At 42.9% G+C, this 17,777-nt stretch overlaps 1 protein-coding gene across 5 annotated transcripts in view; it reads right to left on the reverse strand.

Annotated features, from left to right (window-relative positions):
* Nucleotides 1-373: 373 nt before the first annotated feature.
* The window catches only part of kdm8 (lysine (K)-specific demethylase 8), a 31,324-nt gene continuing 13,920 nt past the window's right edge, over nucleotides 374-17,777 (reverse strand). For all 5 annotated transcript variants that reach the window (XM_078418475.1, XM_078418480.1, XM_078418477.1 and 2 more), the window contains 7 exons: nucleotides 12,873-13,632; nucleotides 9,291-9,463; nucleotides 8,587-8,719; nucleotides 6,082-6,132; nucleotides 3,117-3,266; nucleotides 1,757-1,849; nucleotides 374-1,046 (listed from right to left, as the gene is read on the reverse strand). In XM_078418475.1, the coding sequence (XP_078274601.1) occupies nucleotides 882-1,046; nucleotides 1,757-1,849; nucleotides 3,117-3,266; nucleotides 6,082-6,132; nucleotides 8,587-8,719; nucleotides 9,291-9,463; nucleotides 12,873-13,328 (1,221 nt within the window). In that variant the 5' untranslated portion in view covers nucleotides 13,329-13,632 and the 3' untranslated portion in view covers nucleotides 374-881. The remainder of the gene's footprint in view (nucleotides 1,047-1,756; nucleotides 1,850-3,116; nucleotides 3,267-6,081; nucleotides 6,133-8,586; nucleotides 8,720-9,290; nucleotides 9,464-12,872; nucleotides 13,633-17,777) is intronic.

A 17,777-nucleotide genomic window follows, 5' to 3' on the forward strand; every position in this document is an offset into this window, starting at 1 on the left:
GGTTTTCTCCCACACTCCAAAAACGTACAGATATGTAGGTTAATTGGCTTGGTGTACGTAAATTGTCCCTTGTGTATGTTGGATAATGTTAATGTGCGGGGATTGCTGGTCGGTGTGGACTCGGTGGGCCAAAAGGCCAGTTTCCACGCTGTATCTCTAAACTAAGTGGCATCCTGCCCCAAATCCACCACGTAGGTGCCTCAGGACATCTTCTGGATTCGGACAACTACTCCCTGCTCAGTAGGAATATTATTTTCCATCACCCGTCAATGAAAAAGGGTTTGCTGCCTCGTGAACTAGCCTGACAAGTTATCGGAGAAAAATCCACGGCTTTACTTGCACAACAAAATCAATATTTTCGAATGCCTCAAATGAAAACGCTTCAACTTTATTTTTGAGTGACCTGACGAAAATACACTTTGCCTTAAATCTTACAATTTAAATTTCTAAAGTGTCTCAAAGTCTTTGGGTTTGCCCGTCTTCGTAACCTTCCTTATTCAATCTGGACCAGCAGCTGCCTGGAGGTGGGACTGAACATAAAGAGTTATTCGTGTAGAAATCTCCACCCATAGCTGATGAGGTCAGCTGCATTGTGATGAGTTGGTCCTGATAATGAATTGCAGTATAACGTGGAAGCTTTATACTGCACAGAGAAATTCTGATTACTGGCACAGTAATAGTCAAAACTCTGCACGGAGCCACCTTTTACTCACTGGCTATGCAACTTTCTGCAGATCCTATACAGCATTGTCCTTTTCAATCTCTTGCTCAGTCTCTGCATCTCTTCCCATGTCAGGTCAATTGCTGATGCATCCACCTACGGCTTTAGAATTCACACGCATTCTCACTCAGCTCGATGTTTTACATTCTACGAGCAACAATCAGGACCACCAGAAACTGACGGAGAAGCTGATATCCAAAGACCGTACAAAATGCCAGTATTTCACTGGGATGAAAAGGACTTCTCCTGGGTTCAGGATGCATTCCTGGAAATTAGCCAATTCAAACTCTGGATAATTAGCCAAGTCTGGTTTTTCCACATCCACCTAAAAAATGACAGAAAAACTGATCACCTGGAACTGGGATCAATTTGCTTGATCCTTGCATTAGGACAATGTACATTAAGGGATTATGTTAGAACGTGATAGATAAGAAATAAAAGCAGAAATAGGCCAGTTGGCTCCTCATGGCCAATCCAAGTTTAATAAGGCTATTGTCAATATTTTAGTTCACTGGCACTTTCCTGCACTAACCCTAAATCCCTTGATTCACTCAATATCCAAAAACCTATTGAGTTCCATCTTGAATACCCTTGGCAATTGAGATTCCACTACCCTCTAAGCCAGAGAATGTCAAAGTATCACATCAGTGAAGAGATCTCTTCCCATTTCATTCTAGAAAGTAATAGGATTTGGTAGGCAGCTCAAATCAGTGAAAGGGAAATCATTTAATCTTTTTTTTTTAATACTATATATCAAATAGAATAGAGGGGAAATTAATGCCCAGAGAGTTTAGAGCAATGGTTTACACTGTGTCTATATATATATATATATATATATATATATATATATATATATCTGTCCTCTCAATAGTCCCAATCACTCCTACCGCACTATCCCCATTCTTTTCTCAATATTTGATTCATTCCCCATTTTTCAAATACCTGCTCCTACTTCCACTCATTTAATAAAACACCAAACGTATTGCTTCTGAAATCTGATCTCTGCGTTGGTTCTCTCCCCACCACCATCCTTACCTGGCTGGTGTTGTGTAGAAGATGTGTTGGGTGGGGATACAGCTTTGGAGTTTCTTCTGGTGAATACAGGCGGATGTATTTCTGTCCCACCACCTACCAGAGAAAGAAAAATTAAAATTCCTTGTACAGATAAAGAACAAAAAGAACAATTAACAGTCTTATTACTGTCTCCAATTTCCACCTTACCAAACCGGTAATTCTTGACATGTTTGCCAACACGCGGCACGCAACTAACTACATTACACAACCTCTGTCGCATGCAATCCCTATCTTTAAAACACAATGAGAATGTAATTCTGAGGATATCACGCACCACCTCTTGAAGACTAGTTTCTAATCCTCTGGGACAGACACAAAATGCTGGGGTAACTCAGCGGGATAGACAGCATCTCTGGAGAGAAGGAATGGGTAACGTTTCGGGTCGAGACCCTTCTTCAGACTGATGTCCTGCTGAGTTACTCCAGCATTTTGTGTCTATCTTTGGTTTAAACCAGCATCTGCAGGTGCTTCCTACACATCTGGTTCTCTGGGAGTTTGTAAGTGGTAGGAGCACTGGTCATGCATGAGTTCAATGTCTTCTAACAAATCGTTCATCAATAATGCAGTAGACATGCAGTAGAAATTATGGGATTTTGCCCGTGTTACTGATTGTGAATGATCAGCCATGATCACACTGAATGGCGGTGCTGGCTCGAAGGGCCGAATGGCCTACTCCTGCACCTATTGTCTATTGACATCTCAAATCCTGGCTAAAGTATATGCTGTGATCTATCTGGATGTATTTACCTTATGAAACTTTGCCTAGCAGAACAGATTTCCCTGGAACATCACTGGTTTTGTCAGGCATCAGGCAAAGAGGAATTGCACCAAGACACAATTTAGTCATTCCACAATGTTTTCTGCTGTAGAAACCTGGAACATGACCAATCCCAACGGAATCATCCGCTTCAAAACCTATTATCTACATTTCTCTTATTCATACGATACCTCGCATTCACCAAGATCCAGTCACGACTCTCTAGTCTCTACATCACCATCACATATCCCTTTTCCTAGAGTGTGCAAATATTTTAATGCTGAGCATGCCAATACTTCACAAATTAGATGCAGCAAAGGAGTGGAAAAGCCATCCTGGTTGAGATATTCTGTGAAATTACGGGATTTTGCCCGCGTTACTGAGCAATGCATGCAGAACATGTTTTCAGATGCTCCCCATATATTGTCCTATCCCCAGATTCTTCCTACACAATGGTCTTCCCTTAAGTTTTGTCTCCATTCTTTGACCCTGCCCTGGGTCTGCACCATTTGCCTTTCCCGTGAAGCTGCTGATTGAGTATTTGCAGTTTGCTCCTGTACTAACCTGTGTCAGAAAATTGTGCTGCGGATCCTGGTGCAGAGGGGAGACTGTTCCCATTGGCCCAAACCAGGCGTTTATGGTGATCTCATCTTCATCCCTGTCACCGAGACAGCAGTAATCTGGTATGTGGATATCCTGCCTCAACTCTGGGATCTGTGCAGCAGAGAAAGAATGCAACTGGATCAATTCCTCACAGGAAATAAACCAAAGACGAATCATCCAAGATGGGTAATTCCGCATTTTGTCTCAGGGAAGGAGGCTGTGCAGGTGGAACGTGTATCGCGGCATAGAATATTAAAGTAGCTTCTTCATGGCAGTGAACATTATTCAGTTAAACTTGTTTACAGCCAAAGTTAATGATATAACAGGAGAACAGTTTAAATTTTGGCAACAGGCCAATTTTACTAGGCTGTGGTAATCTAGCAACAGTATTCTCACAAGAATGGGATGATGCCAATGTTGTAATGAGCCAATAAGTGTAAAATATTGATAAAGATAGTAAATTATTGAGAGGGTGGCATATTTGAAAATAGATGAATTCAATAGGCCCAGATGAGATTTATTTCAATATATATTTTTCATACAGATAGTTCATCTGGGCCTGCTGGATTTATCCACTTCCAAATATGCTGCTAAAAGGGAAGTGTTTAGAGAAACCGTTCCTTCGGCCCACCGAGCCCACGCCGACCAGCAAACCCCACACACTAATACTGTACTACACGCACTAGTGCACTATTTATCAAGCCAATTAACCCACAAACGTGTACGTCTTTGGAGCGTGAAAGAAAACCGGAGCTCCCGGTGAAAACCCACGTAGGTCACGTACAAACCATACAAAGAGCACCCGTAATCAGGATCGAACCTGGGTCTCTGGTGCTGTAAGGCAGCAACACTACCGCTGCGCCACAGTGCCGCCCTTGGACAATTTTTCAAACCTCCTGGGCTTTTGGAGAGCTGCTAAGGACAGCCACACTGCTAGTGCATTGTCGTTCAAAAAGCGAGGATGGAATAAGCAAAGCATTTACAGGCCAGTTATTTTAGCTTTGTTGAGTAAGTAATCAACATGCATTCTCAGGGACCACATAAACCCTCATTTAGCAAGGCACTCAACATGGAGTTGTTAAGGAAAGGTCACCTTTGATTACAACTGAATTTTTCAATAGTAACAAGGAAGGTTGGTGAAGGTAGTGTATTTGATGTACTCTGCATAGATTTTGGCAAGGCCTCTGATATCCCACATTGAGGATGGCTCGGAAGTATGAAAGCCCAAGGGAGGATGGCAATCTGTTTGCTGCCACAGACAACTTAGAATCCAAAAGGTAATGTGTGACAGGTATTGTGACGATTGCCTGTTACCCAGTGGGTTTGGTATTTGGAATATATATTGATGATGATTGTAGACAAATGGATGGGATATGAGATAAATGACAGAAAGGTACCTGTTATTGGCAGTGAGGAGGAACATTTCAGACTGCAGGAACGTACAGGCAGTCTGGCCAGTTGGATAATTGAAGTTAATTGAGATGATGCATTTGGAGAGAAAGGGCGGGCTACTTAGAGTGAGGGATTATGTAAGTGATTATGTTAGTGTATAACAATGCGAGGTAGACCACACTTGAGTAATGCACAGTCATTATGGTCACCACATTACAGGAAGGATATAATTGTATTGCAGGAAGGAGATTTACGAAAATGTTTCTATGACTGGAAAATTACAGTCATGTGGAAAGATTGGATAAGCTCGGGAACAGATAAAAACTTAGAAGGTATGTAAAACAATGAAGGGCATGAAGAGAGCTGATAGGAAGTACTGATTTCCCTTGGCTGATGGGGGGCAGAAACCACTGGGAGAGATAGCAGGATGGGAAAAAGTTTCATCCAGAGGGTGGTAGGAGCTTGGAACTCACTAACTAAAGGATGGCGGAACACAAACCCTCAGCACATTTAGACAGTTGTTGACTATCTGGCTAGAAAAGTAGAAATGATTTATCAGTCCCGATGCCTACCTACTGGAGGCAAATTAAGTTTGTTCTGATGGCTAAAAGTGGTCAAAGATATCAGCACCTTTAACCTCTGCTTATTTACACAATGGGCATGTTAACCTGAAGCCAATGGTGGTCAGGGAACTGCCTTTAGCTTGGAAATTCTTCCACATTGGACAAACTGCATTAAACGGGTACTGCTTGACAGGCTATATATTGTGGGCCGGGGAGGAGGCAGTTGACGTTATGGTGTAGGGGCTGTCCTTAGAGGATGAGAGGTTTGGCAGAATACTTCAATCACTTTGACGTTTGACAAATAAAAACTATTTTAATGTATTTTTTCCACTTCTAATCAATTTAAATTTACACGATTCCGTTAAATTAATGGTGTGTGCTAGACGATTGACCAGAGCTATTAAACATTAAAAGCTTTTGCCAGCCAACATATAAAAAGTAAATCTCAATCAAATCATATAAACCTGAATTGATTTAAATTATTCCGCTCACTTGGCAGTTACCTAAATTAATTAGAGAAAGAATTTGTCGATTCATTGAGCCTGTGAGCATGAGGAGAAAATTGACATCTATTGATGTTTTTGAAGAAAAATTGCAAATGCTGCCCCTTTTAAAGAGCATCCACTTGCAGTATATTTGAAGTGCTGGATTCCATGGGCTGGCACCAGGGTAGACCTGCTCTCCAAGTACGGCTAAGAGGCAAGCTTCGACATGGTGGCCTGCACCACCTCAATTGCGTTGAGTGATTAGTTTTCTGGTACAATTCTACAGTTTAGCTCACGTGAAGGTTCGACCACAAGACAGACCTCTGTATCCAAGCCCCTGTGTTTGAGAAAGCAACTCCCAGCATGGCAGCAATGTACAAAAAGGCAAAGGTGCAGGTCCAAAGGTAAATGGGCCACACGTGACATGTGGCTATCGAGTCGGTCTCCCAGCCCACTCCTGTGGAGGGGACAGAGATAGATCCTCACCTGCTCAAACAGCTGATGCTGAGCTAGATAGCCAATGGGGTTCCCCTCCTCCTGCAGGAAGCATCAGAAAGTCAATGTTTAATGCAACAGAAGGAGATTTAATTCAGTTTAGTTTAGTTTAGAGATACAGCATGGAAACAGGCTCTTCGGTCCACCGAGTCCGCGCCGACCAGTGATCCCTGCACATTAACGCTATCCTACACGCACTAGAAACAATTTACACATACACCAAGCCAATTAACCTAGAAACCTGTACGTCGTTGGAGTGTGTGAGGAAACCGAAAATCTCGGAGAAAAAGCCCACGCAGGTAACGGGGAGAACGCATAAACTCCGTATGGACAGCACCCGTAGTCGGGATGGAACCCGGGTCTCCGGCACAGCAAGCGCTGTAAGGCAGCAACTCTACCGCTGCGCCACCGTGCCGCCCTAAACACGACGACAGGATGGAGTGCTGCTTCCAAGGTGCCAGGGTCATATGGAATCTCTATTGCTAGTCTCATATACATGTGGTGCATCTCTGTTCCAATAGGGAGTGGTTGGAGTTCAAACAGATGGCAGAAGCAATGGGAGTAGAACAGAGTATATGAATCATCCCTCAGGGCACTGTTGGCCAATGAAAATGTTGGGCTGGTGTAGACACCCTCAGGATAAAGCAGTTATGGGAGCTGCCAGGAAACACACCACTCATCATATAAAATTTGTCTCTTGATCCATGATGTTTGGATAATTAGGGAATAGAAACCTTTGAGGTTTCTACGGAGGCAAAATGTTTTGGGAATGGAAACCCTTTCTATTGATGAACAGATCCAAGTTATTCATAGAGTTTATGCGTGGCCTTGGCCCAGGGCTGTGGGCATGCTGGCCAATCTCGGAGCCTGATATGGTAGTTTTCCTCGCTGACAAAAATAAAGTCACCTCTCCACGATTCCAGAGCCTCGGTGACATCTTTGATGCTGCAGCAGGGAGCAAAGTAGGGAGCGAGTCAGTGGGCATGAAGTTGACTGCTACCATGACACTCACTTCCACTGACTGCCCTTTGAGATGTCCCCACGTCAGCAAAATGTCACCATAAATAGCGAGTAAAATAAAAACTGTGTTTGTTCTATTAAGACTGTTCCATAATGGTTGCAGGCTAGAGATTTGACTCCAACTTATCTCAGTACAGTATAGGGCCCTGGTAAGACCACATCTGGAGTATTGTTTTGAATCTACAGTTTTAGTCTCCTAATTTGAGGAAGGACATCCTTGTAATTGAGGCAGTGCAGCGTAGGTTCATGAGATTGATCCCTGGGATGGCGGGACTATCATATCAGGAAAGATTGAAAAGACTAGGCTTGCATTCACTGGAGTTTAGAAGGATGAGAGGGGATCTTATAGAGACATATAAAATTATAAAAGGACTGGTTGCAGGAAAAATGTTCCCAATGTTGGGTGAGTCCAGAACCAGGGGCCAAAGTCTTAGAATAAAGAGGAGGCCATTTAAAACTGAGGTGAGAAGGAACTTTTTCACCAAGAGAGTTGTGAGTTTGTGGAATTCTCTGCCACAGAGGGCAGTGAAGGCCAAATCACTGGATGGATTTAAGAGAGAGTTAGATAGAGCTCTAGGGGCTAGTGGAATCAAGGTATATGGAGAGAAGGCAGGCACAGGTTATTGATTGTGGATGATCAGCCATGATCACAATGAATGGCAGTGCTAGCTCGAAGGGCCGAATGGCCTCCTCCAGCACCTATTTTCTATGTTTCTATATGTTACAGGCTGGGATTTGCATTGCACAGTGACTGAAATCATAGGGATGTAACCAAGGTTGGTAAACATCCGGTGCATTGACATGAATCACAACACAAACTAACCAGACCAATTTGGCAACTGACACACAGTTGCTTTGGGAAATAACTCGTTGCCTGGAAATGATCAGTTACTGGTTGCCTGGCACTGAAAAAATAGTGCCACGTGATCTACTTGGACAGTTATGTCTTTAGAGATACAGCGTGGAAACAGGCCTGTTGGCCCACCACGCCGACCAGTGATCACCCTGCACACTAGCACTATCCTACACACTAGGGACAATTTACAATTTTTAAAAAGCCAATTAACCTACAAACCTGTACGTTTTTGCAGTGCGGGTGGAAATGGGTGCACCCGAAGAAAACCCACGCGGTCACATGGAGAACATACAAACTCCGTACAGACAGCACCCGTAGTCAGGATCAAACTCGGGTCTCTGGCGCTGTAAGGCAGCAACTCTACCTCTGAGCCACTGTGCCACTCTTACTTTGTCAGTTTGACTGTGGAGTAGGGGAGCCTACAACTTCTGAACTCTTTCTCCGGACAGCTGATTTCTGTACATGAAGCTCTACACAAGAAACTCTACAGCTACACCATAGTTTCCAGGTTCAGTATAAGTAATTGGTACTTTGGCAGCATGTAACTATTTACTGGGTTTGAAAATAAATTGCGCTCAGAACTCAGTGGACTGGAATAAATGGTGATGTCAGGAACCAACCTGATGCAGTATGTACTTGTCAATGAACTCGCCCACAGTCATCAGAGTCTGGGACCATTCCTCATCTGTGTAGCGAGAGCCCAGTTCCACGGGGACAGTGCGGCAGCCTGCAATCTCTCGGATGTATTCCACACTGTAAAGAATGCACAGCTCATCTATGAAAATCAGGCACACTTATCTTAAACATAGTGTAAAGTCGTTATTATCTCAGCTTCAATGCTAGGGATGCTGATCATTAAACAGAGTTCAACGCCTCTGGGGCAGTTAAAATGGTAGGCAGGGTGTAGAACTGTCTGTGAACTCAGTAAGCATGCAATCCAGTCCAAGGGCAGGGGAGAATGGCTCATTGCACTGTTGTTTTACTTGGGTTGCAAGGACTTGCATACGGTTAGCAGAAGAAAAATGACTGGGCTGCTTTCACTGTGATGCATGGCATCATTACAGTGCAAGGTTACTGCAGATAAGGTAATTATTATTCATTAATCAAACTCCCACCCAGACAGGCTTACAAAGGCGCAGAGCACAAAGCTTCCTGAAAAATGTCTTTTACAGCTTAATACCGATAGAGAATTAATACTGTGTTCTTGCAAAAAAATCACAATTTACCCATTGGAATTCACATGAGGGATGGAGTATGCTGACAGTTTATCTAACGATTTGGGCAGTGAGAATGCTGTTGCCAATGACAGGCGTTCTGTACCCACCTCCATTTGGAGTCCTTCACAGCAGGCCAATGATCAACAATGCCCTGTAGTATGACAGGCTTATGCGGAATGAGATACTGAGCCCGGAAACGTTCCAGTGAAGGGCAATGGACCCTTGGAACTTCCATTCCAGTTTGGATCTCCTTTATCAAAGGGAGAGCAACCTGCAGTCTCTGGAATTACAAAGTCAGTTAAATGTTTCAAAGTACTTTGAAGCAGCTTTGCAAGCTGCTATCACTTGATCTCAATCCCAGGGTTTATTACTGCCAAATTAGTCTTTATTTAATCCAGCAAGTGACCGAGATTAGAACTAATTTCTCTGAATTTCACAGAAATTGCAACAAATGGAAAAGAAAACCCAGCCAGCGTTGGAAGCCTTGTGGATTTTGGGAAGGAGATAGAGAGGGGCAGTACGGGGTTGTGGAACTACAGTTTGGAGGCTCTGATGGGGAGATTACCAGAGGTGAAGAGATCAGGAACTGTCTGGGAGATGGTGGTCTGGTGTTCGTCTATGGGGGCATGGTCAAGGCATAGATATGAGGAGGTTTCTGAGAGCTGGTGCTTGCCCTCAGCACGGTGGAGGCCAGCCTTGCCAGACTACGACACCTCCCTTGCCGGCAGCATTGATAACAATATTGGGATTGCTGGGCGATTTGCAGTGGCCACTTAGCTGTTCATCTTTGGAAAATGGGAGGAAACTGGTGCACCTGGGGGAAACAAACATGGTCGCAGGGAGAGTGTGCAAACTCCACACTGACAGCACTGGAGATCAAGTTTGAATCTGGGTCTCTAGCGCTGTGAGGCAGCAACTCTACCAGTCATGCTACTGTGCCTAGTGTAGGAGTGAAATTAAAAGTGAAAAAGGTGGGTTTGAAAGAAAATGCAAAGATGTTTAATAATGAGGTAAACCAAGGAAAGAATGCATAGTAAGGGACTGGAGTTGGAGGATGTGGCTAAGTTTCTTTATTAGCACTATACTGCTGTCTTCGCGACAAGGAGAAATGCTGCCGATGTTGTAGTCAGTGTGAAGTAATAAATGACATTAAACTTAGTGAAAGTATTCAAAAATTATCATTACTTGAAAATGGATAAAATATCAGGCCCAAAGGAACTATATTCCAAGTTGTTAAAAGGGAGGAAATTGCAGAGGCACTGAGTTGATTTTTTCCAAGTCCTCCCAAGCAGAGGATTGAAGAACTGTTAACTTTGTATCCTTGTTTGACAAAGAGATAAATCAAGTAATTACTGGCCAGAGACACAAGGAACTGCAGATGCCGGTATACAAAATAAAAGACACAGTGCGGGAGTAACTCAGTAGGTCAGGCAGCATCTCTGGAGAACATGGATAGGCGTCGTTTTGGGGCAGATTGAATAAAGGGTCCTGACCTGACACGTCACCTATCCATGTTCTCCAGAGATGCTGCCTAACCTATTGAGTTACTCCAACACTTTGTATCTTTTTTTTAAATTGCAAGTCAGTCAGATTTGGCAGCAGTCAGAACTATTGGAATCAATTCTAAGGGACCGTCTAAACCTTAATTTAGAAGGGCATAGATTAATCGTCGACAGTTAGCATGCATTCGCTAAGGGTTAGTTGTGTACTTGCATGAGATATTTTGAGATGGTAACAAGGAGGATTGAAGTGGGCAGTCTGATGTAATCTGCATGGATTTCAGCAAGGTTTTTGACAAGGTTCTGCATGGTAGGCGGGTCAAAAGTAAAAGTCCTTGGGATCGAAGGAAGAGTGGCAAATTGGATATAAAATGAACTCATTGGCAAGAAGCAAAGAGTCGATGCTTTTGGGCTTGAAGATTGTTCAAATGTGCAATTTCTTTGGGCATGGCACTTAGTCCCTTAGTTTCTAAATTATAAATTAATGCTTTAGAGCTAAATAACAAAGCCAATCTAAATGATGAACAGGGTCCACTAGCATGTGGATATGCAAGGACTAATTGGGGATAATCAGCATGGCTTTGATTGTGAAAAATCACATCTCATACATTTGACAGAGATTTTTAAAGAGGTCTCCAAGAGGACTGACGAGGATGGTGCAGGTTGTCCAAATGGACTACGGATCCAATGAGGCCGAGGAGAGACTTAATTGGGACATATAAAACTAAAAGGAACCAAGATAAAAACAAATGGGGAGAACTTGTTTCCTTTAGCAAAGAGGTTAAAAACTAGGGATCGTTGGAATGTAAAATTATACGTCATTCAGAGGATGGTAAGAGTTTGGAAGTCACTGTCGTGGCGGAAACCCCGATCATATTCATAAAGTACTTGCATGTGTGCCATGGAGTTGGTTCTTGTAGGGCTGCACGCAAAGTGGGTATCTAGAGGCTGGGTGGGTTATTTTTTTTCTGACTGTCACAGACATAATGGGTAAAACACCCTCCTTTGAAGTGATTCATGTTGTGATTCCTAAGGCACCATCTGCCCCACCTATGTTTTGAGAGCTTGTGGATCTCACATTGGTTTCATCAACCAGCACAGAAGCTACAGAACTGAAATGGGAGCAAGTTTTCTGACAGTGAAGGGAGGAGAGGTTGTGCTTCACCCAAAGAGCAACTGATCAGTTGGAGCAAACAATTGTTTTAAGCAGTGGAGGCAATTGTGGGCTGTGGGATTAACTCTGTGCCTTGACTAGCTCTTGCAGAAAGCCCAAGTGATTAGGGTCATACAGTATGGCCCTTCGGCCCAACTTGCTCACACCGGCCAACATGTCCCATCCACACTAGTCCTACCTGTCTGCATTTGACACATACCCCTCTAAACCTCTCCTATCCATGTACATGTCCACATTTTAAAAAAAAAATTGCGATAGTACCTGCCTCAACTACCTCCTCCGGCAGCTTGTTACAATACACCCACCACCCTTTGTGTGAAAAAGTTACCCCTCAGTATTAAATCTTTCCCCCCTCACCTTAAACGTATGTCCTCTGGTTCTCGATTCCCCTACTCTGGGCAAGAGATTGTGCGTCTATCCGATCTATTCCTCTCACGATTTTGTACACAGATCACCCGTTCTCATTTTGATTTTTCCAAATTCCATCACATAATGTGTCACAGTCAATAGGAGCTGGGGTTTTTCCCAAAATGATACCACTTAACTCTTTATGTCTATTCCCAAATCAGCAGGGATCGACAGGTCAGGATCTTTGCTTGCCTCCCAACTACACGACACTTCGGATCACCCTGGGATCCAGAGCGAAACGACAAGGAAACATCATTTAATCTTCGATGCAGAAATTGCTAATGACTGAAGCAGCAAGTTGGCAGTTTCAAAGTTCCATTTCCCACAGCAGCCATCCCTTCATCCTTCTTATCGCTTTAGAGCCAATTAGCCTTGAATTATGGGCAGTTGTGCTTTCAACTTCTGGCACATGGAACTGGTTTGAAAACACTCCAAACTGATCACATGTGCAGCACTCTTGTCCATTTTTATTCCAACTACCACTCATTTCAGGACCTAACCCTCTGTATTTTAAATGGATAAAAATTGGAATTGTTTTTTTAATAGCCCAGATTTTAAAAGTAACAGTAAAGCACCTGGAGCAAGTGCATAAAGTGTAAAAGTACTACCTTTTGGCAGGAATTCTGATGGGATCCAACATCTTCTAGAGATCTCTTCCTAGGTTTATTGTGATTCTGAAGGACTTTAACCAGTCTGATGAGGATATTGTCCATTATGGCCATTCCCATCAACAACCCTTTGTCACAAGTTTCTATTGCTTCTCTAAATGCTGATCCCTCCTTGCACAGGCACACAGCCTTAAAGAGACAGCCATATGAAAAGACTCTCCTCCACTCCTTGTCCACATCCTTCCAAGTTCCAACGTTGAGCTTCTCCCAGGAGTAGTCTATGACAGTCTGACTCATCTGCAGGCATTCGGCAATGTCCTGGCCTTCATACAGTAACATTGCTGCCTGCTTTAGTAAGAAGACAAGACTCCCGCTCACTATTTTGTTGAACGTCAAGTTTATGTCCTCTAATTTGGGTGGCAAAACTGCCATAACTTCAGCCCAGATGGCAGACATCTCCTGATGACTTTCTCCAAAGTCAGTTCGATGAGAAAATGCCCAACTGAGGGAGATGATCAAACCTGCAAAAAAAAATCAGCCGTTTCCAAACTGGTGCTGGAAAAGAGGTAGACTGAGATTGAGTAATGCGTTATGGCAGCAACACGAACTGTGTCTGGTGACTTGTCCAAATCTTGACATTGCTTGAGGATGGGCACAAAGTGCTGGAGTAACTCAGCAGATCAGGCAGCATCTCTGGAGAAAAGGAATAGGTGACGTTTTGAATCGATATCCTTCTTCAGACTCTTCTTTATGGATGATTCTAAACAAAGCAGAACAAACTTTGTGATCATTTTTCTAATAATATGGAAAAAACAATAGCAACAATCTCCATTTACATAGCACCTCCAATGCATAAAAAACTCCCAACGCATTTCACAGCATTAATAAACCAAAAGAAAAGTGACAATGACCCATTTAAAATGCACAAGGCCACAAAGTTGTCAAACAGATTAGCTCTAAGCAGCATCTTAAAAGAGGAAAGAGGCAAAGAAAGTACTTTCTAAAGTACAAAATAAAATCAGACCGCTGAGACATTGCACTAAAACCATTTCATCTCAGCAATATGCTAGTCTGATATCACCCAACATTTCACTCTTGTACTATGGTAACCAGTCTGTTTGTGCAGAACAAAGGCAGGTGAGACATCTCCTCAAGCGCTAAATCAGAGAGCAGCCAAGTGAAGATCCATAACTGTGCTGAAATGAGGGAGGGTTGTCACAAAGACAATATATAATGTTACAATGAGGGTCCATCATGCAGTGTTACAGTGAGCAGGTATGATCAAAGTCTTATCATTGAGCATGATGCAGAGTGCATGTTCATGTGTAGTAGAGATTATATTTTACTGGTAGCATTGAAATACATAGTGTTACAGTCAGCAGGTACTATCAAAATATTGACATGTAGCATGTTGCAGAGCATCACATGTTCATGTGTAATCAGCATTACATGTTCATGTGTAATGCTCTGCAACATGCTGATTGACAATATTTTGATAGTATTACACATATTCATGTGTAATACAGAGATTCTATTTTGCTGGTAGCATTATAGTACAGACTACCGAGAGAGCTTTTTAATGCCTTTTCTGATGGACTTGGAAATAAGAAGGTGGATATGAAAGTATGATGTTAAGGTCCCACAATAGAGCCATTCCCCTCCCTCCCTCTTGCTCTGCATTAAAGAAAGTGCAGTTAATATAATCTGAAATTCATGTCAAGACAAGAGTGATGGGTGGAGGGGCCCTCCTCATTCATAATACAGTGTGTGGGATTGTGCTCCTAACTCTTTCATTGCCTATAAACCTTGAAAATACTAACACACCCATAACAGTTGGAACAGTTCCCTTTACACCAATTAGTATTATGAAGCAATTCAGCAAATCTTCACCATTAAGTAACGTGTTACCTAACTACATCATAAAACTGGCTTCTGAAAAGTTAATGGAATGGTTACACAGATAATAATGTGTGTCTAGGGAACAAGGGTCCTTTTTCTGCACAGTGCCTCATGCAGATAGCAACATTGGCGTTGGCAGGTTGCCTTCTGAATTGACAATGGCTGTGTTAAAGTTACTGTCTGTCTCGATTCGATTCCAAGTGAATCTGAATCCATGGAACGCCACTGGCAGTTAAAAGAGACTTACATCTACACCAGGGAAAGATGTGGGAAATGGAAGCTCTCTGCTGCCCATGGAGATGCTTTAGGAGGATGGGGGTTAAGTCATGGGGTTGGAATAGCTGAATAAGGGAACCAGTTAGTACCAGGCTCAGGTTAAACTGAACCAGAGTGCGTTTCAGGCTGACAGAGTGCTTCTGAAGGACTAGCATGCAACCAGACCCTAATTAGAAAAAGTCACCAAATAAATAATACAAAACTGCTTTGTCAAGTGAGCTGCGAATTTGTTGTATCTATTCCTTTTCGTGAGTGGACTGTTAATGTCTACATTTGTTTGCCTACCTTGCATGACACTTCCAATTGCAATGCAGCATAAGCAGATGTTCTTCTCCGTATGTTCCTGGTGTATTCTAATAAGTTTGACCTTCTCTTGATTTGAGTACTTCATCTATTCTGCAACTTGCAACATGCGCAAGATTGCAATCGTTTAATCAAACAGCACTTGCTTAAAATTAAACGTTCAGTGTTTAAAGAAATATTACAACGTAACTGGGTAATGTTATGTGTCGGTTAGAATATGGGACTTTTCCTTACTTTCTGAATCCCTGTTGTATCCATTCCCCACAGTCAGAGTTGTAACGAGCCTTTCCGGTAATGAAAAAAAAAATTTCACTGCCTGGTGAATTGCAGTGGCTACTCCATGAAGAACGCTACTGTTCCCTCAGATCATACTGACCCTCACGGAAGTTGCTGAGAGATAAGACAGTCAGAGTGCTGCAGGTCCCTACCACCATTGGGTAACGTCCAAATGGCCTCGAACAGGTGGAACCCTATTTTTGTTCACATACATGCAGTAGTGGAACTTGTGCGTAGGAAGGAAGTGCAGATGCTGGTTTATACCGAAGATAGACACAACATGCTGCAGTAACTCAGCAGGTCAGGCAGTAACTACCGCAGCCGATCGGCGGGTCGAATCTGCCGGCTGCGGCTTTGGCTCTTGAACACCAGCCCGACCGGAGTTGGCAGATCTGTTCCCATAGCCAAAGATAGACACAAAAAGCTGGAGTAACTCAGCGGGACAGGCAACATCTCTGGAGAGAAGGAATGGGTTCCGTTTCGGGCCGAGACCCTTCTTCAGACATATTGTTCCCATAGCCAACCTCCATGGCCGACCTTGCGGGCCGGTATCACTGCCCCCCCCAGGCAGTGACCACAGTTGGTCTGGCAAAATGGATAATTCAGCAAGGCTCTGAAACCAAGGGTGCCGGAAAATCGGTGTTGGACCTGTACTTTATTTTCTTATTTCAACAGTGATAAGTATCAGTGTGTGGGATGCCTTCCTGTCCACTTTTGCATTCAGAGGCAATGAGGCCTAGTGTGATGCCATCCAACTGAATACAGGTAACTTAGATTAAAACAGGGACTGAGTACAGAACCTTCTAGTCTGTGTGGCTCCGATCAAATATTCTTTAAATTGTATATCTAATTTCAGCTTTACAAAATCAGTTCAGCATTGCACCAGAATGAAAACAGACTAACAATAACATGCCATAATTTTCTGCTGTCTCCTTGCGATGAGGTTCTGTAATTGCAATTAGAAATGGCATTACTCAGAGATACAATTTTGATTGGATTCTCAACAGAAGGATGTCAGGAAGCACTGGGAAATCACCATTGATTCCACCATCAAGCATTAGTTCCAAATAATTTATTTAAAGGAACACCAACTCATTTAATGCAAGAGTCAAAAATTGGATTGAGACATTCAAACTGGATTATAAATTGAATTCAATTTATTCGCTCCTTGAACCAGATCAGTGACTCAGACCTTAACGCTGGCCTTTGCAGCAATGACATTTGTGTGGGACTTATCAGACTGGATAAGAATGACTGGCTTCCTTCTGTAAACAATGAATCAGTCCAACAGCCTCCTTACTGTCCTTCACACAAGGCCTTAGATTAATGATTGGTCTTGGTGGTATTTCAGACAATGCACATTGCTTGCACACATTCTGGTCTGTTTCTGATGATCATCAATCTTACACCAGGACTTTTGGAAATGTCAGTAACCAAGTCAACTCGACAATGGAAGCAAGTTACTAGTTTCCTCTCCCCAGCTAAACATATCATCTGGGTCATAGAAAATGCTCCTTTTTCTCTCCCCCGTTCTGGTTCAGCTATTGCCATGAGATTCTTAAAATCTCAACAAGGGCAGCACAGCGGCAGAGCTACCTTATAGTTCAGTGCAAGAGACCCAGATTCGATCCCGAATACGGGTGCCGTCTGTACGGAGTTGTAAGTTCTCCCCGTGACCGCGTGGGTTTTCTCTTGGGTGCTCTGGTTTCCTCCCACACTCGAAAGACGTACAGGTTTGTAGGTTATTTGGCTTCTGTAAAGATTATAAATCGTCCCTAATGTGTAGGATAGTGTTAGTCTATAGAGATTGCTGGTCGGCATGGATTCGATGGGTTAAATGGCCTGTTTCCATGCTGAATCTCTAAAACTAAAACTAAAGTGATATTAAAGGCGGCTGGCACTCCCATCTCCTCCACTCTGAATTCAAAGCTTACACGGCCAAAACTCAATACAGCAGAGACCTCAATTGCATTAAGATCCTCTTCATAGAAACAGTATTTTGAAATTAATAAAGTGTAGGATATAAAACATGAAGGATCTATTCCCCGTCTTTCTATGCAATCATTTTGAAATTCTACTTTAAATGAATCTGTGCACATTTTGAAAATGCACCGTCATTATTTTTCTTAATCTTATTAAAAGCTGCAGCAG

The sequence above is a fragment of the Rhinoraja longicauda genome, chromosome 21 (genome assembly GCF_053455715.1).
Source record: "Rhinoraja longicauda isolate Sanriku21f chromosome 21, sRhiLon1.1, whole genome shotgun sequence".
NCBI classification, from domain to species: Eukaryota; Metazoa; Chordata; class Chondrichthyes; order Rajiformes; family Arhynchobatidae; genus Rhinoraja; species Rhinoraja longicauda.